The 23,776-nt window shown below is 40.4% G+C and overlaps 2 protein-coding genes across 6 annotated transcripts; one reads left to right on the forward strand and one right to left on the reverse strand.

Annotated features, from left to right (window-relative positions):
* Window positions 1-589: 589 nt before the first annotated feature.
* nans (N-acetylneuraminate synthase) lies at window positions 590-10,801 on the forward strand. Its single transcript, XM_087144644.1, has 7 exons — window positions 590-876; window positions 4,082-4,297; window positions 6,302-6,454; window positions 7,000-7,101; window positions 7,398-7,557; window positions 7,827-7,933; window positions 8,376-10,801. The coding sequence occupies exons 1-7, from the start codon at window positions 745-747 to the stop codon at window positions 8,565-8,567; spliced, it is 1,062 nt and encodes a 353-aa protein (XP_087000770.1). The 5' UTR covers window positions 590-744; the 3' UTR covers window positions 8,568-10,801.
* Window positions 10,578-23,314, reverse strand: LOC110979924 (uncharacterized). Of its 5 annotated transcripts, XM_022236109.2 has the most exons (11): window positions 23,007-23,169; window positions 22,066-22,356; window positions 21,392-21,590; window positions 21,100-21,236; window positions 15,172-15,245; window positions 14,775-14,972; window positions 14,422-14,532; window positions 12,524-12,651; window positions 12,288-12,372; window positions 11,843-12,018; window positions 10,578-11,646 (listed from the first exon to the last, which is right to left on the reverse strand). In XM_022236109.2, exons 1-10 carry the CDS (start codon window positions 23,062-23,064, stop codon window positions 11,845-11,847), a joined length of 1,455 nt encoding a protein of 484 aa, XP_022091801.2. In that variant the 5' UTR covers window positions 23,065-23,169; the 3' UTR covers window positions 10,578-11,646; window positions 11,843-11,844. The 5 variants fall into 5 exon arrangements, with proteins under 5 accessions (XP_022091801.2, XP_022091802.2, XP_022091803.2 ...); XM_022236110.2 differs by lacking the exon at window positions 23,007-23,169 and adding an exon at window positions 23,195-23,314 and having other exon boundaries at window positions 10,578-12,018; XM_022236111.2 differs by lacking the exon at window positions 23,007-23,169 and adding an exon at window positions 23,195-23,310 and having other exon boundaries at window positions 10,578-12,018; window positions 22,066-22,284.
* Between the last annotated feature and the right edge of the window lie 462 nt (window positions 23,315-23,776).

Raw genomic sequence — 23,776 nt, forward strand, 5'->3', positions numbered from 1 at the left:
GACCGAACGTTGCTTTAGGTGTATCACATACCATAAATGGTCTTGCACCACTTCGCCTGCTTCGCATAAATAAGGTGTGTAGATATTTAATAAATCAGGAGCACCACTGATATTTTTCGCAATTCTCTATCATCGAACAAGCTGAACTATTAATATTTGTCTAATAAAATATCATGTTGTGCTTGTATAAGCTGGGCGCCGACGATCGCATATCTGCGCAACCTCGCAGTCGATCTCTGGGCTATCATTTGATCTTGCAATACATTCTGTCGAAAAGTTTACCTTCAGACGATTGCATTGGTTAGTCCAATTTCTAAATCATACTTGCGAAAGATTGTTTCAAAAAGGGAAGTAAAGTCAGAGGATAAAATTTAGTCAAACTAACGTAATGTGGCGTCCATTGCAAGGGTTTCGATGAATTCAACGCTTCCTTAGAGTTTGTTTTGCATGGGGTTGGCGATGTCTAGCATGTCACGTCATGCTTGCTGACCTCGTTTTACGGTCACGCTCACCAGTCAAGCGATATAGCGCCCTCAAGGGCTTAATATTGGTCAGTATCACTAACGCTGGCCCCTACCTTAGCTCGTTTCCTGTGCTAATTAACAAGACGTGACAGTGCGCTGGGCCTGGGTCGGCCGGGTACCTGTTAATGTGAAAGGTTGCATTTTGTCAACTTTCCACGTGAAAGTTATCGATCTGTGAGTTCAAAAGTATATCATTATTTATTGAAGAAACTCTGCCAAAATGCCTCTTGAATTTGAGCTAGCCCCTGGTCGAATGATTGGTGGTGATCACCCGTGTTTCATCATCGCAGAGATTGGACAGAATCACCAAGGAGACATCAATATAGCCAAACAGATGATCAAAATTGCGAAGGTAGGCACCGACTTTAGGCTTAGGCCTACATCATACATGTACTGTACATGTACATCATATAGGCCTGCAGACGTTCTACATATTCTTGGGCAGAGCGGCCTTCATGGCCTTTGAACTTTTCAAAAAAAGAAGTGCAATGTCGATTTGATCTACCCCAAAGATATATATTATGAAATTGTGCAGAGGGTTAATGGTGATATACTTAAGTTTATGAGAAGATAGGCCCTAGGCTTTAGTAGGGAGTCCAACGAAACAGCACCTCTAAATTGTATATCTGAAAGCGTGTAAAAGTGTTTGTTTTCAATCTGTGATTTCTGCCCTTTTTGTGCATCAAATTCTATATTTTAAAAAGCAGTTGTGTTGTAAAAGAACTTAAATTTGTGTTAGTACCATTTATTATGTCTGTTTATGTCGAGTTTTGGGTGTAAAGTATGATGAAAATGATGTAAGATCGGAGCCATTTACTGTACATCAACAACCGTGTGCGGCCATCTTTGTTGTCGTGTGACATAGTCTGGTCTAAGCCTAATAACTCGCGAGACTCAACCGGGTTGGAACGATGATGTCATCATCTTGTAGAGCTTAATATACTCTTTCATTTGATGTATGACTCAAGGCATTTGACCAAAGCACCGTCAAGCCTTGTTTGGGTTTGTGAAGACTACAAAAAGGTAACAAAAATGTGTATATTTCTTTTGAAAATCCCCCCAAAACGTGTATAAGGAGTTCATGAAACATATATGAAACGGTGTTTATTTGGAAGCTTGGAATTTTAGGAAGAAAAGGAAGTTGTTTTTTTGTCAAAAACTGATGTTGAACTGGTGCCAAACAGCCCTTTTGTATTGGAATGCTGTCGTGCAACTGTGCTCATATGGTGTATGCATGTGCATCAGATTGATGCATGGTGAACGGGGAGCAAGATGCAAATAACAATCACATAAAGCACACGTGCTTTAATCAAATGTTATCAAAAGATCCTGTCAAACACGAACAGACTTTAACTTATGACACCTGACAGACTTGGTCCCTTATTTTTATAGTTATTTATTGATGACAGAGTATCACATCAAAACTATGCTTCAGTGATCTTTTACATATCACTCAAAATTTCAAGCCCAACTCAACTGACCTGTTACTGTATACATGTACGTGTATCTTGTGTTTATTATTAACAATTACCTTTCCAATGGTACTAAACTTGTGGGGGTCAAATTGAAAAACCTGAAAAGTGCTGGACTCCCTAGCTTTAGGCCTAGCCCCATAATGATAATAAATTATAATTGTCAGCCACATGACACCATCATTACATTTAGCCCAGGTTGGACGTTGCTTCATTTACACTACGACTGACATCTAGGGTATAAAGTCCTCCAACAATGCGAGAATTTTTCAAAAGTTTTTTTCTCACATTTTTAACCAGTTAACTGGGGAAATTCCGGAAGCAGCTACAATGTCATTCACAAGTGCCTTGTATCCCGAATTCCTTAAACTCTGTGCTGAAATTACTAAATTCGCCAGTGAATGACGTATTTTGCAGGCAATTTAGCGCAACTTCATTATTCGTCGTGAACGATCTACATTTGTCTAGTGGTAGGCGCATGCGTAAAATGCATAGCAACCGACCGCCCCTTTTGCATGCATGGACGACATGGTACCATACTCAAAACATGCGAGTGGAAAGAAAACTCGACTCAAAAACTGCCAATTTTCATTGACTGTAAAGCTTGGCCCACATTCTGTTAGTTACATGTATCTGCCACTTATCCATGACCACAGCTCTTCTGTGTATGTGTAAGGGGCAGACGATTCTTATGCATTTTGGCGCATGTGCAACTGCATACTACTAGACGAACATACATGTAGATCATTCACAAATCACGACGGAAAACCGTTGAAAACAATTTTGCCATGGCACAAAGACTTTATACTCTGGACGTTAGTCGCAATGCAATGTAGACAACGTCCACTAGGCTACCGTTACATTTGTTTTTGTGTGGAGAGTCCCCATTGCTTAGGTCCCCTGAAAATGAGACTGGGAAATGTTTCTAAGCTTGAAATTTCATACAGCATAAATTGACAATATAATCAGTTCCTAAAATTACTTTTTGTACCTTTGGCCCTCTAGCTGTCTTGATATTTCAAAGCAAATGTGGAGCAAAGTCTCATTGAAACTCCCACAGTGGCAGCCATATTGTGCCGTGGGTCAAGCATCTATGGATGTTGCATGATGGGATCTCAACAAGGTGTAAAGTGTGTTGTTACAGATAGGACATGCAACATGTACAACAGCCGTCTCTGAGTGCTTGACCCACTGCGGAATATGTCAGTCATCACAAAAGTTTCTAGGTGACATTCTTCTAAATTTACCTCAAGATTTTTTAGATCACCTAGAAGCTAGAACTTAGAAGGCACCCCCCATGTACACGTACCTTCTAGCACTACTGCTTTTTGTGAGGTCAAAACATTTCAGGTTGTTTAATCCAGCCTCAGTAGTACTTCTATCTTGAAGATCAAATCTTCTTCAAAAAAGTAATTTCTAAGTGATGTTCTTATCATTTCCATGTGACCATTTTTTAAAAAACTGAGATTTTCGCCCATTCCTCTCTTTTTCTCCACACATTGTCAATTACACCATGTACACTTCATACATAGTATACACAGTGCACATGTGTCAGGTTAATGGCCAACCTCCTGTATCAGCTCAATGATTACCATTTTCATAGGCTACATGATGAAATTGTTCAGAATACTTTTAAATCTTGTGCAAATTTATTGCATTCCATTCTGAGTTGATTTGTCTTTGAAATATAATCTGTTCAATGGATAATCAACTCAGGAGGCGTAGCTCAAAACCATCATTCAAAAGTTTGAGTGAGATATGGAGCTGTTGGGACAGCTTTTGGGGGAAAGATTTGATTAAAAAGGTGAAACTCTAGAGAAGTAATTTATCTAACTAGACTGGATTTAAAAACCCATAGCATTACAACCTCATAAAGAGTAAGATGGTTAGAAAGGAGGGGGGGGTGTCTTCACAAATCGTTAAAAAGATAGGGAATGATCACCTCAGTAGATCTGTTTAGTTGATTATTTTATAGCAAGGAATTCAATCTGATCAAGTTTATGTTCATGTATTTCAAACTAAAATACTTACTGTTGTTTTTGAAGCAACTTTTTCTCCTAACATCTTCCTTGACCACATCCACAGGAGGCAGGGGCAGATTGCGCTAAATTTCAAAAGTCAGAACTTCAGTACAAGTTCAACAAAGCAGCCCTAGCACGTCCATATACCTCCAAGAATTCATTTGGCAGAACCTATGGAGAGCATAAACGCTTCTTGGAATTCAGCCATGCACAATACAAAGAACTGCAGGAGTATGCTAAAGAAGTGGGTATTTACTTTACAGCATCTGGCATGGATGAGGTAAGGAAACGGGATAAAACTAAAAGTGATGTTAAGATGACGAGAGGAATGATGACAGTGGTTTGGAAATGACAGCAATAATGACAAAGACACTAACGTGACCTGTATGGCAGTAGGTACATGTACATAAGGGGTCATCCATTTTTGTCATCATTTTTACAAGTGTTCAAAGTGTACTCTTTTTCCTGGCTCCCCTCCCCTCTCTAAAAGAGTACAAAATAAAATGATGATTTCTCTGTGGTGCCAGAGGACCCATTCTAACTCAGGATGTACGGCTGTTCATGTGCAGTAGACGACCAGAGAATAGTGGCAGGAGGAAACACCATGTCCATGATAGGCCTTGACACTCACGGTATTCTGATTGTGCGGGACAAATATCTTCTTTCAGTTTGGGCAAGTAAAAATTAAGGACAAATTGCCTGATGGACAGGTACTTTTTTCTTCAAATAAAAGTGTCCATTTTTTGTAGCCAAGAATAGCAGTTGGCAAATGGATCTTTTGATTTGATTTTTTTCTCTCTTTACAAAAGCTTATAAAAAGTGGTAAAAAGTATACAATTACATGTATAGTGTGTGGTTACCATGAGTTTCTGCATCGTTATGTATGTACAGACTTGCATGTATTAACCACTTCATGCCGGGCATTTTTCAATGTTGATGATGCTGGGCCTCCGTGACTGTCATTTTTTCCGTTTTCAAAATTCTTCAAAAATTCATCATTTCATTTAAGGGTCATTTATAGCCACATGAAGTAATCTTTAGGCACTATTCTAAGTTGACAGGTGACCTTCATTGACACCCGAGTATTTCAGCCAGGCCTGCAGCCTTGTAAAAAGAGCCCAGATTATGTGGTGCTATGTAACTTTCTTTTGTTCACGAACCTGGCTCAGTACACTGCTGACCTCTTTTCAATAGGGGCCAGATTAGCGTGCAGCAGTGCTTTGTGGCTCATCGCTGCAGTGGTGGAACGCTTTTGTCCCCGGCATGCCCGGTGGTAATCCGCTCGCTCTCAATGCCCCAAACCGTGGTATACGGTTTCAAAACAAGGCTTGATTATCACCACTTTTGAGAGTGAAAAATGACGATAATTCCCAGCAGCCTGGTCTTTTGTTTGGAGTACGGTCTTTTGTTACAGGGCCCTGTTTCCTTTGTCCGAGTTCGGAGACCCCGGCCACGCATATAAACCATACATGTACATCTCCAATTTCGAAGTCCCTGACAGGAAGTGGTTAAGCACGCTGTGCATTTAGCAGGGCTACTTTCCACACAAGGGAAAATGCGTACATAAAAAAACTGTAAAATAGACTTGTGTCTGGGTACTAAACCTCATTGCACGTATGGCATAGCGGAGCTTTGGGGGAAGCTCGAAGACTGCTTCACACGTGGCTGTGATTTCAATGTTAGTGAATTTTGCTTGGTACTTGTGTGTGTGCTTTTTTCATATACGTATACAAAATCGCCGAGTGATTAATAGCCATTGCTCGAGCTTTTATGAATGATGCGTCAGAGTCCTGTGCACTCTCTGAATACATGAAATACATGTAGTTGGGGGTGATAATCGGCTGGTCTATGATAATCGTCATTTCTAACATGTTTCTAAAGCATACACAACCAATTCACCTCCCCCCACATACAGTTTGTACGCTCATGAAAATGGTGACAAATTTGGATGACCCCTAAAATAAGTGTAGCAAAACCAGGCTGAAAAGTTGGCACAGAGAATTCTTAGCATTCTATTGAAGCATTCACAGCTCCACCATAGCCACTGAATGTGACTGATCTTCAGTAGACATACATGTAGCCACAGATGTGGAAGTCCCTTTTGGTAATGGTCCAAGTTGCCAGCCTATGCCATCTGATTCAAGTTGTCCCAAAGTTAACCCCCATTCTTGAGTGTCACAAAACCCCTAGTTTTGTAGGGAAAATGAGGTGTTTTCCATTTAGATCAGGTTGGAACATTATAAAATTCCTTTTGTGTTTCATGTATGTAATTCTTCTAATCTAGGGTGCCATGGAGTTCCTACATCAACTGGATGTACCATTTTTCAAGGTTGGCTCAGGTGATACCAACAATTTTCCATTTTTGATACGCTCTGCTAAGAAAGGACGACCAATGGTTGTGTCATCAGGGATGCAGTCAATGGAAACCATGAGAAAGGTAGTCAATCAAAGAATGAGCCAAAGGGATATGGGATCATCCAAGAAACCCTTTTGGCCATTTTGAACTTCACAGTTTGTCGTGTATATTATGTGGAAGCATGAAATACATGTATAATGTTGAGATCAAGACAAATATGTATTCTCTGCAAGACAGATTTGATTTAGGAATTTAGTCCTTTACTTTGTCTTCACTTTCTGATGAAGAATGTGTTTGTAATATCTTTGAAATAATGCTTGTGTACAGTTTGGAGTTTTATGCCACCATTTGGTTATTTACAACTCGCCTTGAAATTGAGTTACCTCTGCTCGTTGGAAATCATCCATTTCTCATTTGTTGTTATACAACAGGTGATGTGGGATGTTGCATCTGTCAAAAACTAATAAACAAGTTACAGGTAGAAACAGGTGTCCGCAAAGCAGAGATTGATTACGTCATAATTTACTTACTGAAATGGCATATGTCCCTTTAAAGCAATAATGCCTTTGGCTATGAATAGAATGGCTTCATGGACAAATTCCATGTCATTTGCATATTTTCAACAGGTGTATCAGACATTGAAAGCAGAGAATGCTACTTTCTGTATTCTCCAGTGCACTAGTGCGTATCCCTTGGAACCAGAAGATGTTCATTTAAGAGTAATTCAGGTATTTGTGCTTTCTTCCTCCTTCATTTTTTCAACACTAAAATCTAGTCCTATAAATTGAGAACGAAACATTATGAAACTTAATAGTTTTGAGGTAAAAGAAAAAGCAGCTTTCTTGGCATGTGTCATGACTGCCGTTGTGAACTCAATATTGTAGTATTATATTTAAACAATACATATTTTTTGCATATACATGTATAATTTATAAATCTTTGTGAATGTGTTCCTTTTTGAAACTGGTTTTCACAGTCCCGTCATTGTATGATGTGATTGGTTGTGTCTGCCTGGATATTGCAGGAGTATCAGAAGGAGTTTCCAGATATTCCTATTGGCTACTCTGGTCATGAGAGTGGAAAAATTATTACCTTAGGAGCTGTAGCATTGGGGGCAAAAGTCGTAGAGAGACACATTACTATGGATAAGACATGGACAGGCAGTGATCATAAAGCCTCCTTGGGTAAGAGAATCGTCATACTGTGCCAATCATCTATTAATACAATCCAATTAGATCCTTCCAAATCCACCAGATTTGTGCATTAGTGTACATTCCTTTAAAAATTGGTTACATTTCAATCCATTCCATTCACGGACCACACAGAAATATTATGAATCCATGCAGCAGAGTCCATCAGAACAAAAATACATGTACATCGGAATCAGGTAATCGGTTCCAAAGAAATTGTTTTATTTTCCCTGTATTTACCCCTTCCTTTTTGTCCTTTCCAGAACCAGATGAATTGAAGGAGCTCATTGCAGACATACGATTTCTTGAAAGAGCCCTCGGGTCAAGGGTCAAGGAAATGAGGAAGTGTGAATTAGCTTGCCACAATAAGGTAAATACATAACAAATTTAAGGGTCATTCTATAACTTAGGGGTCCAATTTTTTGTGTGTGTCCTTGTCACATCTGACATGATTTTGTGATTCAGAACACATTCTCTAATTTCTGAGAGTGATGAATTAATGCAAATTACAATGTACCTGCCAAACAAAAAGAAATAGTTTGAAATAAATTTCATTTCCCATGTATAATGTCACAGGTCAGGTGTAACAGGGACACAAAAAGTCACACTTTCGGACCCAAAATTTATAGAATTATCCTTAACCTTCCTGATATTGATGGCTGCTCAAACAAATGTACTGTCAGTTTACTTCCTGTGGTCACTCCGGTGGGAACTATAAGTTCCAGAACAGCCATGCACCATGTTGTCTTTAACAAGTATTTTGTCAATGAGCTTTAATATTGCATTGAGATGTTTCTCTTTTCACTTTTTAGCTTGGTAAGAGTGTCGTAGCTGCCAAACCAATCACCTCAGGCACTGTTCTTACTGAGGACATGTTGACTGTAAAGGTTGCCGAGCCAAAAGGGTACGCACCAGAGAATATCTACAATCTGATTGGACAGACACTGAAACGGGATGTCGAGTATGATGAGACAATCTGTGAAGATAATGTCACTGGATCATAAATGGTGACCACCGGAGCATCACTCATTGTATCGTCAGACGGTTTTTTCATGATTCATGAAGGATTGTCAAGGTTGGTTTGTATCTCAAGGTACACAGCTGCTAGTCAATTTCCAAATACACGAGGGATATCTTCAGCAGATATCAATCTTCAGGATTATAGTTTGGCGTAGTGGTCATTTTAATATTCCATTTTTCCAAAATAACGTAGTATCTGTTGTACATTTATCTACAGTGTACAAGGTTTATCCTTCAGTGAAAATTGTCAATTATAATGTGCGCTTGCACAGTTGAAATTACCAACCAGCTTACAGCTACAAATTCAGATGTTTTGTTTGTAATTACTTTGTTCCATTTCAGTGCCTTCAATGAGAATTTCTACTTTGTGGAAATGATTATTCTAGTTTTTGATGAAAGCACGATTTGACGCATGCTAGACAGAGAATTGAGCAATTGTGTAGGCATTTGTCTTTAAAGGTGCATGATGTGATCATTATGATTTATTATCACAGTCTTTCCATGCAGATCATGAAGAAAGATCAGACTTGGAATGAAAATTTGACTCGTTCAAACAGTTTGTGAAATATTATTTATATCAGGCTTCTTTGTACCTAAATCTTTGCATGGTTTAACATTATCTAGTTTGTGTGTGATATATAATCATATCACACACCCATCACAGTGTTGAAACCCTTCTGAATTCTGCACAAACCTAGTTGGAAATTCTAATACTGAATTAGCAAATTTTTTTCACATAATTTTTCTTGGATTAAATGGTCAGATAGATACTAATAATGGGTGGCCAGTTGCACTCATCTTTGATTTGTGCAATGTTGTTACAGCTCAGGTTGTATATTTTTGTATCCTCCTCTAAGCCATCCAGTAATATTTAGTGAGTTTGTCTGGCACATTTTTACAAGGACAAAACCTCGTTAATTTAAAGAGGTGACATTGAATTAAATGTACATGTATTAGCCGTCAAGCACAAATTGATCTATCATTTTAATGAAAAATCAAAGGTCAAAATTTTTGAAAACAATGCAAGGGGTAAGCCTTGCAAAATATGTAAATTTTGGCCAAAATTTGACTTTTCTTCAAATCATTTAGAAATCGTTTTCAAAAGAAAAGAAACATATTTCTATCATCTACGGAGCATTTAGATTGCAATTTCAATGAAAAGTCAAAAGTCAAAATTTTTAAAAAAACTGCAAGGGGTAAGCCTTACAAAATAAGTAAATTTTGGCCAAAATTTGACTTTTCTCAAAATTATTTAGAAATTATTTTCAAGGGAAAAGAAACATATTTCCATCATCTACGGGGCATTTAGATTGCAATTTTAAGGAAAAGTCAAAATTTTTGAAAAAACTGCAAGGGGTAAGTCTTACAAAATAAGTAAATTTTGGCCAAAATTTGACTTTTCTCCAAATCATTTAGAAATCATTTTCGAGGGAAAAGAAACATATTTCCATCATCTACGGGGCATTTAGATTTCAATTTTAATGAAAAGTCAAAAGTCAAAATTTTTGAAAAAACTGCAAGGGGTAAGCCTTACAAAATAAGTAAATTTTGGCCAAAATTTGACTTTTCTCAAAATTATTTAGAAATCATTTTCAAGGGTAAAAAAACATATTTCCATCATCTGCTGACCATCTAGATTGCAATTTTAATGAAAAGTAAAAATTTTCCCCCATTTCAATATCATCATTTGGACCGAAAGTGAAAGAATTAATAAAAGTGGAAAAGGTTAAATCAAAGGTCAGAGATAATTACTTATATGAATGGAATGAACAACACATAAACAGGGATCATGCCGATTCACCCATGCTAAACCATATCTTCTGGTTTCAACTAGCATTTAAAGAAGAGAAAATTGTTCAAAAGATATTTTTCTTTAAGTTAAACTTTTTTATTAAGTTTAATTTCAAATGGAATAAGGAAAGGGCATGTCGAACTGAGGGGAATGAATTGATTAGAAGATGCATGTTCTTAAAAATAAAAAAGGGAGTGAAGACTTTTCAAAAGGTAGTTGAGCTGCTGTGTTTTAATTCAAAGTCAGTAACAAGTTACTAGTACAACTGTGTACAAATTAAAAATTACTCCCTGAGAATATATGTCTGTTTAAACTCAATTCTGAAGTGTGTTTTTGTGCAAGAATGCTAGGAAATACTGTGTTTTAAACTCAATTCTGAAGTGTGTTTTTGTGCAAGAATGCTAGTAAATACTGTTTTAAACTCAACTCTGAAGTGTGTTTTTGTGCAATACTACATAAACATGTACTTACTATGAAATAAAATTACATTTTTTTCCTTCAAGAGGTCAGTGAGTTTGGTAAGCTCACTTGCGAAGTGAATTTAAACATTATAATTATACAGTATTTCTTGTGCTTCAAATTCATTGACAAAATAAATTCACATATCTTCTTATAAATAAATTAAACAGTTCCTCTACATAGTTACAGTTGAGTTTTAGTAAGACAATAAAAAATAGTTTGTCATATAAAAACATCAAAAATACTCACATCATCATCAACAATAAGAAATGGTTGTGTAAATCAAAATATGAACACTGAAAACTGCCCATTAAGAATTGATGTTTTCAAAGCAAGACAAAACTAATTTTCTCATATTTTCATCCCAAAATTTTGTTGGGTTCATTCGTTTGAGTCGTTTAATAAGAAATTGAGCTTCAATAATTGGGCAGGCAAATATGTTCAGTCTAGGGAATGAGCTTTTAGAAAGACCAACACAAATATGAAAACATTACATGTACAATACCATGGATATTCTACAACTCAAAAATATTTACCAACCTTTCTAAAAGTTAAGTACATGTACACCATTTTTCACCAATATTTACATTTACAGCCAAAAAAACTTGCATGCAAACCTGAATTTCAAACATGCCTGTGTAATGGTAAGTAAATTAAATTTTTCCATGGGCTTGAAAGACAATTGAGTAAATGTATTTGATATTCATATTTTGGCTTGGCTGCGTAGAGTGACTTCAAGTGTCTGAAGTGGTCACTTAAATAACATACTTACTCTCTCCAAATTTGCTGCTGTCACTTCTACAAACCAAACCCTGCATCAAGAGACAGGATAAAATGGATTGCTGGAAGTCCTATGGTCAGCAACTTTAACTCAGACACTATACTTTGTTGGTGTCAAAATTAGTCTAGCAGATGTAGAAACACCTGTAACCTATACTTAAGTTGGATAAATTTTATTTCCACATCAAGAACTATGCCATCTAAGTCCTGCTGATGATACATTTTTACCTTCAGGATTGAATCTCAAAGTTAACCTTCGTTGTCAGTTCCTCCAATGAAGTTCTTCGTTTGAAGGAAGCCACAGGTTTCTCCTTGGGTCTAGAGACAGGCAGCCACTTATAGGAGAGGTCTTGACCAGCAGGAATGCTCCAGTCATAGTGGTCCACAAGATACTTGCAAACAGTCTGTGACAAGTAACATCAATAAACACAAATTCTACTTTCCAAATTTAGACATTCTGTCTTCTCAAAACCAGCGAAAGTAATATAAAACAGAAATGGCCAAAACACCTTAGGACTTATTTTCATGGCAAAGGCCATCTCTTGGTTTTGTAAACAGCCTATGTACCAGAAATGTTTAAAGAGCTGGAATTCATTCAACCACCACCACCAGTGAGGTGCTTATTTCCTAATCCATTCATTTCAATGAATCAAAGTACACGTAGTAAACAAACCTCTATGCTGGTCTTCATGAGTGCAGTGCCAACACAGGACCGAGCTCCACCACCATATGTGAACAGAACACTTTTGTCTAGTCCCCTAAAACAAAGAAGACAAAGGAAAAAAAACGAAAAAGACACTAGTACAAACATAAGGCAAGCTGTGTTTCACCATTTTAAAGTTGCTCTTTAATTATTATCCTGTAAAGCATGGACCCATGCTGTCTAGTTGTGTATGTATGAGTTAATACCTCTCCGCCCATCGTTCTGGTCTGAACATCTCAGGATGAGAAAAGACAGTAGGATCCCTGTGAGCTGCATGGGTAATGTATACCACTGCATGACCCTTCGGAACTTTGTAGCCATCAATCACACAGTCCTACAAAATAAGTATCCACAGAGATTAAAATTCCATTAATTTCAAAACAGGTTGAGCTTGATTTGATCTATTAGTTAAGACTACATTAACCACTACCTGCCGGGACTCCGAAATCGGAGCCGTATGGTTTATATGTGTGGCCGGGGTCTCCGAACTCGGACAAAGGAAACAGGGCCCTGTAACAAAAGACCGTACTCCGAACAAAAGACCAGGCTGCTGGGCATTACCGGCATTTTTCACTCTCAAAAGTGGTGATAATCCAGCGTTATTTTGAAACCGTATACCAGGGTTTGGGGTATTTAGAGCAAGCGGATTACCACTGGGGACAAAAGCTCTCCACCACCGCAGGGATGAGCCACACAGCACCACTGCATGCTAATCTGGCCCCTATTGAAAAGAGGTCAGCAGTGCACTGAGCCAGGTTCGTGAACAAAAGACAGTTGTATAACACCGCACTATCTGGGCTCTGTTTACAAGGCTGCAGGCCTGGCTGAAATATTCGGGCGTCAATGAAGGTCATCTGTCAACTTAGAGTAGTGCCTGAAGATTACTCTGTGTGGCTATAAACGACTGTTAAATGGAATGATGAATTGTTGAAGGATTTTGAAAACGGAAAAAATGATAGTCATGCCAGCCCAGCATCCTGAACATTGAAAAATGCCCAGGCACGAAGTGGTTAATAAACCCCAAGCCATCAGAAACAAAACTTTCGTCCACCCTTACCAACATAACTTGATTAACAACCCAGCCTGTCATTGTTCACCCATTCTACCCTTAGACAGCCCACCCCAACCACGGTTGTCCTAACAACCCAGCCTGTCACGGTTCACCCAGTCTACCCTTAGACAGCCCACCCCAACCACAGTTGTCCTAACAACCCAGCCTGTCACGGTTCACCCAGTCTACCCTTAGACAGCCCACCCCAACCACGGTTGTCCTAACAACCCAGCCTGTCACGGTTCACCCAGTCTACCCTTAGACAGCCCACCCCAACCACGGTTGTCCTAACAACCCAGCCTGTCACGGTTCACCCAGTCTACCCTTAGACAGCCCACCCCAACCATGGTTGTCCTAACAACCCAGCCTGTCACGGTTCACCCAGTCTACCCTTAGACAGCCCACCCCAACCACGGTTGTCCTAACAACCCAGCCTGTCACGGTTCACCCAGTCTACCCTTAGACAGCCCACCCCAACCACGGTTGTCCTAACAACCCAGCCTGTCACGGTTCACCCAGTCTACCCTTAGACAGCCCACCCCAACCACGGTTGTCCTAACAACCCAGCCTGTCACGGTTCACCCAGTCTACCCTTAGACAGCCCACCCCAACCACAGTTGTCCTAACAACCCAGACTGTGTTAATCCAGTCTACCCTTAGACAGCCCACCCCAATCACGGTTGTCCTAACAACCCAGCCTGTCACGGTTCACCCAGTCTACCCTTAGACAGCCCACCCCAACCACGGTTGTCCTAGCAACCCAGCCTGTCACGGTTCACCCAGTCTACCCTTAGACAGCCCACCCCAACCACAGTTGTCCTAACAACCCAGACTGTGTTGATCCAGTCTACGCTTAGACAGCCCACCCCAACCACAGTTGTCCTAACAACCCAGCCTGTCACGGTTCACCCAGTCTACTCTAAGACAGCCCACACCAACCACGGTTGTCCTAGCAACCCAGACTGTGTTAACCCAGTCTACCCTTATCCTACCTCAACCATGGCTGGCCTAACAACTCAGCTTGTATTGACCCTGTCTCACATGTTTCCTTACCTTGATGGCAAGTCTCCTTCCTCCTAGAAGTGGTGGCCATAGCCTCTCTACCTCAAGGAGAATATGTTGCAGATATTCATTATCGCCACTCGCTCGTTCTCTTGAGGATTTCTGCAAGGATTTATAAGCACAAAGGTAAAAAAGCTCGTTGAGGGCTCAATCAACAAATACCATCCAGTGGAATGAGTCTGGAATGTAGCGTGAAAAAGCCATACATGCCAGATGGCACAGCACAGTCTGTAGCCTCCACACTGAGTCCATTATGAAAATAGATCAAAAAAAAGGAAAAGGAATAAAAGTTACTCATTTCAGGCATTTGCAAGGATGAGATGTGCACTACTTCAGAAACCTACCTTGTCTGGACCTGCTATAGCTAGCAGGAATGATGTCATCATAGAAGCGAGAGCTTTTGGTACAAGAGCTGATGTGAAGAGCAACATGTGTTGTTCCATCTCTGCTTCCGTCTGAAATCCTGCCTGAGTCATCTGTTGCAAGAGAGAACCATCTTGGACATGTTCCAACTTCTCCCGGATAATTTCTAACAGCTTTTCCTGGCAACAGACAACAGTACTAATCTGGTTAGTAGGCTTTCCTCTATAGCCCAAAGTACTTAGTTTTCCAAGTTACGAAAGTCAAATTGGCTGATTCAAACATAAGTTTATACATGTATACCGTAGCTTTGATAAAAAATTCATCTTTTTTGATACACTGCCATGAGTAAGAAGATAATTTGAAATTTCACCCACATACCTTGGCCTCTAGAGCTCTGCTGTACGCTGATGTAAACATGGAGACCCTTACACTTAAAGGCACGGAGATGATCCCTGATATGTACACACAAAATACGTTATTTCAATGAGTATGAGTAGTGTGGGTCAAGGAGATTTTAGTATTCAAGATCCAATTTTTCCCGAAGGATGTAAGCTTAATTTAGGCTCCACCACTTGTGCACAGATCCAGCAAATCATACGCAAGTGTCCTCCAAAAACTTGCGGCGCTGACCCGATACCGACTGCACTTTTAAAATGCTGTTTGTCTGAAATTTGCCCAATAATCACATCTCTTGTTAATTCTTCTATTAACCTTGCAGTTTTTCAAAATGATTTTAAGATGTCTACTGTTACTCCCATTCCAAAATCTCAGAACCTCAAGGCTGATCAAGCCGAGCTGCTTAAGAATTATCAGCCAATTGCCAATTTACCATTTGTCTCCAAGGCTCTTGAGAAGGTGGTTGCGCAACAACTTACTAATCATATGACCAGGTTAATGTTACATGAACCTTTTCAATCGGCATATAAGCACCACCATGGGACGGAAACGACTCTTGCCCGCATTCAAAATGATATTTGGAAAATATGGATGAGGGCAAAGTCTCCATTCTGGTATTTCTTGATCTAAGTGCTGCGTTTGATACGCTTGATCATGACATTTTGCTTCATCGATTTAAGGACAAATGTAGGAGTTTCACAAAATACCTTCAACTGGTTTTCTTCTTACCTTAGAGACCATTTACAAAGAGTTCAGATTTGGTCTTTATCGCCTAATGGTCGGAGTGGATTGGATGTGGGAACTATGAGTGAGACCTATATACTTAAGTATGGTGTCCCCCAGGGCTCTGTACTCGGACCACTTTCATTCAATGTGCATATGTTGCCATTAGGGGATGTTATCAGGCATCATGGACTGAGTTGTCATTTTTATACAGATGACACTCAGTTGTATTTGTCAGCACAGCCAACTGCCAGTAACATGCATTGTACAGCAACAAGTGTCAGTTTTGGAAAAATGCTGTGACAACATCAAATGTTGGATGGCGATTAATTTTTTGAAGCTAAATGATGATAAGACAGATCTACTTATCATTGGATCGCATATGTTGTCGAGCAAAATTCCTAGAACTGTTGTGAATATTGGTAATCACAATATTACCGCAGTCTCTGAAGTCAAGAGTCTGGGTGTGATTTTTTACAACAAAATGAACATGCAATCCCACATCAAGAATGCCTCTCGCTCTGCAATGTATCACCTGTACAATATAAGCAAAATTAAACGTTTTGGGGTCAATCAGCCATGGAGCAGATTATTCATGCACTTGTTACGTCTCGCATAGACTATTGTAACTCTGTTTTAATAGGTCTATCGGCGTCAGCCCTTGCTCCTTTGCGGAGAGTCCAGAATGCTGCAGCAAGTTTACTCACTAATGGCTAGAAATTTGACCACATCACTCCTGCACTGATGCAACTACATTGGTTGCCAGTAAAATATAGGGTAATGTTTAAAGTGTGTCTCCTGATCTTTAAATGTCTCCACGACAGTGCTCCAAGTTATTTAAGTGATTTGCTTGATGTTAGGATTCCTAGTCGATTCACTCGTTCCGCGCTGGACTCGTCTAGGCTTACTCTTCCAAAATCTAGGTTGTCTTCTGCTGGTGAGAGGATGTTTTCTGTGGCTGGTCCCTGTCTCTGGAACCAGCTTGAAGTTCATCTTAGAGAGTCTAGGAATGTGGAGAGTTTTAAGACCGAGCTGAAGACGCACCTTTTTAAACAAGCATTTTTAGTTTCTTAGTATTGATTTTGATACTGGTACATGTACATGTAGGTTATATTTATTTATCTATATTTTGCTGTACAGCGCCTGGGAGCACTTTATAAATGTCAAAAATCATCTATGGCGTGCGCCTGAATGGCTGCCCCTTGCGAGTTGGTCTTCGCTATTCCTTAATTTTCCATCGGAAAGATCTTTGATGAGGAAACAGAAGCAGCCTGTACACCTGGTCTCTGATTAAGATTACGCTGGGCAAGTTATAACTACCGAGGATTTCGGACTTTGCCAGAATAACCGGATTCTCTATGCCGATCTCGATCACCCCACCAGCGATGTGATGACCACCATGATACATCATTGGTGCTACTGCCTGCTTGTGCTTGCATTGATCTGCACAATACTCATCTCTTTGTGCCCAACCAAATGTGCCATCCAGACTTGCAACATGGCGCGGTACAGCAGCGATCGTCTTAAAGAAATACACATAGGCATCCCATCCCCACAGCTTAGACTGCCCAGGGAGACATTCAACCACATCTTGTCCCTTGGAATTGGTAGACGGCGCCACGTACACAGAGGTTGCAGGGCCGGAAAGCGTAAAAAGGAACAGGCAAGTAATCTGCAATCCCAGAACATGCCGCACCCTTCCCTTGTAAACAGTACAATGAAACTCGGTTTGATAAATTGTCAGTCAGCCTGCAACAAATCTGATTTAATAAGGGATCATATCCTCGACCATGGAATTGACATATTAGCCCTCACCGAGACCTGGTTCCGATCACAAACTGACCATAATGTTGCAGCCACCACCCCCAATGGATATCAGCTCATCCACGCCCCCAGAAAGGGTCGGAGAGGTGGCGGGGTTGCATTAGTTTACAATTCGGCACTTAAGGCGTCATTGACTACCGAGCAACCATTTAGCAACCAGACGCCGTCGCCCACATCCTTTGAATACATCCAAGTCGATATTATGCATGACAATCGGCACTTCCGTCTCATTGTGGTATATCGTCCTCCACCTTCACCGAAACACCGGGTCCCATTCAGTTCGTTCATTGATGAATTCTCCAAACTACTCAACCAGCAAGTGCTGTTCACTGGCACTCTCATTGTGCTTGGAGACTTCAATGTTCACTGGAATGAAAACACAGCTGAAGCCAAACTCCTCAGTGCAGTCATCCAACAATTCAATTTACAGCAAATGGTCGACTGTGAAACGCACAAGTCTGGCCATACCATCGACCTCATTATCACTAGCCGATCAGAGACTCTATTGAAATCGGTCTACCCCTCTGAGTTTGTTTCTGATCACTGCGTCATCCACTGCATCTTGAACTTACAGAAACCCAAATTCACAAAAAGACAAGTCAGCTATCGGAAATTGAAGTCTATTGACCTCAGTGAATTTCAACATGACCTTATTGCATCGCCCCTGATAACTAATCCTGCAACTTCCCTGGATTCCTTAGCCGATCAGTACAATAGAGTACTGGGGCAACTTCTAAATAACCATGCACCCCTCAAGAAACATGCAATAACGGACCGACCTGCTGTCCCTTGGTATAATGAAAGCCTTACCAAAGAAAAACGCCGACGTCGTCAGTTGGAAAGGAAATGGCGAAATACTAAGAACCAAATAGATCATGACAATTTCAAGGCACAACGAGACTTAGTCAAATTCATGTTTCATCAAGCTAAGTCTGACTACTACCATAAGAAAATTCAGGGCTGCGCAGGGGACCAAAAAGCCCTTTTTAAAATAACAAATCATCTCATGCATCGAAGTTCTACTCCAAAACTTCCGACCTGCTCATCCCACGAGGAACTAGCTAGTCGCTTCTCAGCCCATTTTGTCGGCAAAATACACAACATTAGAGACAACTTACAGGCGGTGGCGATTAATCTTCCACCTGCAGTAGTTCATCATGACTCCGCGTGCCAGTCCTCCCTCACAACTTTTGCACCTGCATCCGAAGAGGAAATCATCAAAACCATCAAGATGTCCCCGCCCAAGTCAAGCCCACTGGACCCTCTTCCAACACAACTGGTCAAGAACTGCTTGGACACACTAGCTGGGCCAATAACTCGACTTATCAACATGTCATTTGAAGACGGGCAGTTTCCTAGCTCTTTCAAAGCTGCTCTAGTTACCCCAGTCATCAAGAAAGACAATCTAGACTGTAACGACATGAACAATTACAGACCCATATCTAACCTTTCTTTTGTGTCGAAGGTAGTAGAGAGGGCTGTGGCGGACAGGTTAAACGCACATCTGACTAAGCATCGCCTACGGGAGAACCAACAATCTGCTTATAGAAAACTCCACAGTGTTGAAACGGCTCTAGTGAGTGTTCACAACGATATCATGTGTGCTGTGGATGCCAAAAAAGCGGTGCTGCTCGTCCTGCTTGACCTCTCTGCTGCATTCGACACAATCGATCATGCTGTACTTCTTGAAAGATTGAATGTTAATTTTGGTATAAAGGGATTAGCTTTGACCTGGCTCCAATCGTATCTTAGTAATCGCCGTCAGGCTGTGCAGATTCTAGGAGCATCATCAGCAGAAACTTGTGTCCCATACGGCGTACCCCAGGGCTCTGTCCTCGGTCCTGTACTCTTTACCCTTTACACTTCTCCACTGGGACACATTTCTCGCAAACACGGTCTACAGTCACATTTCTACGCCGACGACACACAATTGTACACAACATTTTGCCCGACTATCAGTGGCGACGACTGTAATGCACTCCACTCCATGACATCTTGTTTACATGATATACAAGAGTGGATGGCTGCAAACTTCCTGAAGTTCAACTCCCAAAAAACGAAATTTCTAATTATCTGTTCTCCACAGCTCAGAAATAAATTCCACATTCCAAACATGCAGGTTGGTGATGCCCAGGTAGTACCGTGTTCAGATGCACGTAATCTTGGCGTTTTGTTCGATCAGCACGTGACCTTCGAGAAACACGTCTCACACATTTGTCAAACATCATACGCTCATCTCCGGCGCATCGCTACTATCCGGCGAATGCTTACAAATCAGGCAGCCGAACAGCTCATTCATGCTTTCATAACTTCCAGACTCGACTTCTGCAACAGCTTACTTTCTGGTCTCTCTAATAACACGCTCCATCGCCTTCAACTGGTTCAGAATGCTGCTGCACGCCTGCTAACTGGCCATAAGAAATCCACACACATCACCCCTATTTTTCAAGCCCTTCACTGGCTGCCTACCCAGTATAGAATACAATACAAGATCATTTTGCTCACATTCAAAGCACTTCACGGTTCCGCCCCAGACTATGTACAATCACTCTTACAGGTTCGCAGCTCCAGGTCGGGCTTGAGGTCATCAGGAAAGTCACTATTTGTTCCTCGAACCCGCCTGAGCAGTTATGGTGACAGGGCCTTTTCAAGTGCCGCCCCCCGTCTTTGGAACTCCCTCCCGGTAGATCTGAGAGAAACACATAACCCCACACTCTTTGCCCAGAGATTAAAAACCCACCTTTATGTCCTAGCTTTTCCTTCTTGAGACCGAGGCTCTTTCATCAGACCGGCGCCTTTGAATGGTCACCAGATACAGGCGCCTTATAAATGCTGTATTATTATTATTAATTATTTTAAACTGTAAACAGAACCACAAGGCTTATTTTCACTGCCAGAGTTTCATATCTTGAGGGTCACTACAACTTTGTCCAGAGCCCACTTCCATTGGCATGCAATTTACTCAATTTACCATGTCAATGTGTGGTGGTGAGTTCTATCATCCTGTCTGCTTAACCATGCTAATATGTGGTGATAACATGTGTTCATACCATCGGCTCACCATTTCAGAGTGGTGGTGAGTGCCATCTACCCTGCTCATCATGTGCAATAATTTAACTATAAGCTCACCATGTTACTATGTTGGGGTGAGTGCTATCATCCTATCTACATGTACTTACCATGCCACTGTGTGGTGGTGAGCTCTATCGTCCTGTCTGCTTAACCATACCAATATGTGGTGATGAGTGTGTTCATACCATCGCCTCACCATGGCAGTGTAATGAAAAGTGCAATCATTTAACTATATGCTCACCATGTTAATGTGTCAGGGTGAGTTCTATCATCCTATCTACATGTACTTACCATGCCAATGTGTGGTGGTGAGTGCAATGATACTTTCTGTAATCTCTGGGTGTTCATCTGCATCCAGACCCAGGAACAGAGCCAAGGATAGTTCTGTTGCAAACCGCTTGAAGACATTGTATACGCTGACACACTGACTGTGAAAAGGTAAGAAAAGCAGCCTTATTAAGTTCACAGCATAATAATGAGTTTATAACAGGTCATTTAATCAATTACAGCAAACCTAACCTTTCAATAAAATGGTCTTAATGTGAAGAGTAAAAATAAGACTCTGGGTTACTCAGTTTCTTACCTTTTGTGGAGTGAGCTGAAGTGTTTCTTGGTGAGTTTCTGGATGAGATTTTGAATGCTGGGTATTGTTTGAGCACCATACATAGAATGAATCACCTTGTGTAGCCGAGCTGCCTCGATGGGTACCTCAAACATAATGTTATCTCCAAACATTGGCTGTAAGAAGGCTCGGTATCCCATGTCAAAATGAACACTTTTTTCTGTTAAGAGGCATAAGAGTGATTTTAAAATGATATACTTTAATCTGATACAACTAAATGTGCCTCACAGTATCCGCAAAAACCTGCCAGCAATTTGACATGTTTGACTGTAAACTGCTACAGGTTTCAATAAGCAAAAATGTCCTTCATATCGGTTCCATGTGCTAAAAGAAAACTTTGAAATCCAGCCAAAATTATCTGAATCAGCCTGATACATGTATGATATTCTGCAAGACAGATATCATCAACACAAAGTGTATAGTAAACTGGTCAAAGAAGTCATGCTTTGATAAGTTAATTTTGCTTTGTCTTGGGAGAGAAATAGAGTTAATCATAAAATCCTGAGCAAAACTAAAACAAAATGAAAAGAAAAACACTTAAATTTTTTAAGTATGCAAATGTACATTATGCGAGTGGCGATTTTATGATGATTCAACAGCACAACACCTGTTCAAGGACTGTTACTTGTACACACCTCCTGTGAGTTCCTTGACTCCGCTGACTGTTCCAATGAAAACGGTAGGCTTATTGAGCAGGCGTGATAAGAACACCCTTGAACCATACTCCTCAATACGGCAGTTGACAAATGCAATGGGATTCTTGTAGAACTCTGCAGACCTATCTCCAATGATGCTGTAGCCAACACGTCCCTTAGGAATAGCCATGGGGGTGGAAGGCCGGGTGGTGGAGTAGACTGTGTGAGGCGATGGAAAGGGTGTGGTCAACGACTGGAGATGATGGGAAATTTGATGGGGACGATGGGGAACTGCAACAAAGAAGAGAAGTAATACACAATTGTGCTTGTGACAGGAACCGTTGGGCTACCAACACCTTGGCCTATGCACACCTAATGACCTAAACGTCCATGTCATGGTAGGGACATGCACACGGGTGAGGGCGCTGTTTATTTGGAAACTCATTTTCTTAAATAGGAAATTGTGATTAAAATTTGTCTTTTTTTGCATGCTGTAGCTCATTTTTTAAAATTGAAGTGAAGCCAACATTTAATTCATTGAAATAAGGCACAAATAAGAATAAAGATTTAACAAAAATATAAATTTTGAGGTTTTCATTTAAAATCCACACTTACTTTTGTGTACAAAATAATCAGTTTGCTCTGCATTACACATGTGTAAAGCAAAACATCCTCGCTTCAAATCGATTTGAAGTCCAATGGAACCCATAGGCCTATTTCTATTGTATCAGAATGACGTGTTTGTTGGTATAGTGTGAATAACAGTCGCCAGGTCCCTTATTTTACAACTTACCATGCTTACTGTGAAAACCAATGAGACTTGACAATAGACGGTTATATAATACGATCATGCACGTTAGTTCTTATGACATCTTTTCCAAGATCACTTCAAACAGAACAAATATTTGAAAAATTTATTAGCCTCCAATCCAGCTCCTTACCTAAACCTAAGTCAAGGCCTTGGCCTAACCGATGGAGGAAGGAAGACACACGACACATGACTGGAGAATCGATAATCGCGTAGCCGAATCATGGGATATGGCCCATTAAGAGTACATGCAGTGTATGTTCTACGCAAAAACGTGTGAAATCACAAACAGAGAAGTCAAATTATGAATAAAATTATTACCTCAATATCTGTATTCCTCCATACAAAAAATGCAACTCCCCAAACAAAATGTTACTCAGCCCAGCCTTAGGCTTAGCTTTAATTTCCTAATTTCCACCGATGTTTGTAAACAGCGCCCTCAAACGGTCAGGTGGCCGGCAAATAAGGGTGCACTGAACCAATTCAAGCTCCATTGAAAATAGTGTAAGATCAACCAAGTTTGGAGCCCCATGGCAGGCAACTGGAGTCCCTGAGGCCTCTCAAACAAAAAACAATGTGTTGTTTGGTCCTTCAGATTTAATTTTATTTTCAATTTTTAGTAGGTTAACAAATGAATTTTTAATTATCCGCCCAAGACAAACTCACCCCCCAAAAGTGAACGTTGCCAAGCCCTTCCCAGCTGCTATTTTTCAAATGACATCCCTCACCTTCCTGGGGCTCTTCTGACTAATTTTCAATCCCATTTTTGTCTGATGATCCTGAGCCATAGTGACACAATCCCACCATTTCTTGGCCCAAACAGACCCCTCTTTTCGAAACAATCTCTTTTCCTTTAATTGGGACACTGCACCCATAATAACAACTCTTACTATTATTAATTGT

Source organism: Acanthaster planci, linkage group LG13, assembly GCF_054643075.1.
Source record: "Acanthaster planci isolate LZ-2023a linkage group LG13, COTS_SCS, whole genome shotgun sequence".
Lineage (NCBI taxonomy): Eukaryota > Metazoa > Echinodermata > Asteroidea > Valvatida > Acanthasteridae > Acanthaster > Acanthaster planci.

Bases quoted from the DNA above. Each gene is read 5' to 3' on its own strand.
- nans (XM_087144644.1), top strand. From the start codon at position 745: ATGCCTCTTGAATTTGAGCTAGCCCCTGGTCGAATGATTGGTGGTGAT. The intron at 877-4,081 runs GTAGGCACCGAC...CCACATCCACAG, and splicing joins AGATGATCAAAATTGCGAAG to GAGGCAGGGGCAGATTGCGC. The intron at 7,558-7,826 runs GTAAGAGAATCG...TGTCCTTTCCAG, and splicing joins TGATCATAAAGCCTCCTTGG to AACCAGATGAATTGAAGGAG.
- LOC110979924 (XM_022236109.2), bottom strand. From the start codon at position 23,064: ATGTGTCGTGTGTCTTCCTTCCTCCATCGGTTAGGCCAAGGCCTTGAC. The intron at 14,533-14,774 runs GTAGGTTTCTGA...AAATCCTTGCAG, and splicing joins CTATAGCAGGTCCAGACAAG to AAATCCTCAAGAGAACGAGC. The intron at 12,373-12,523 runs GTATTAACTCAT...TCTTTGTTTTAG, and splicing joins CCAGAACGATGGGCGGAGAG to GGGACTAGACAAAAGTGTTC.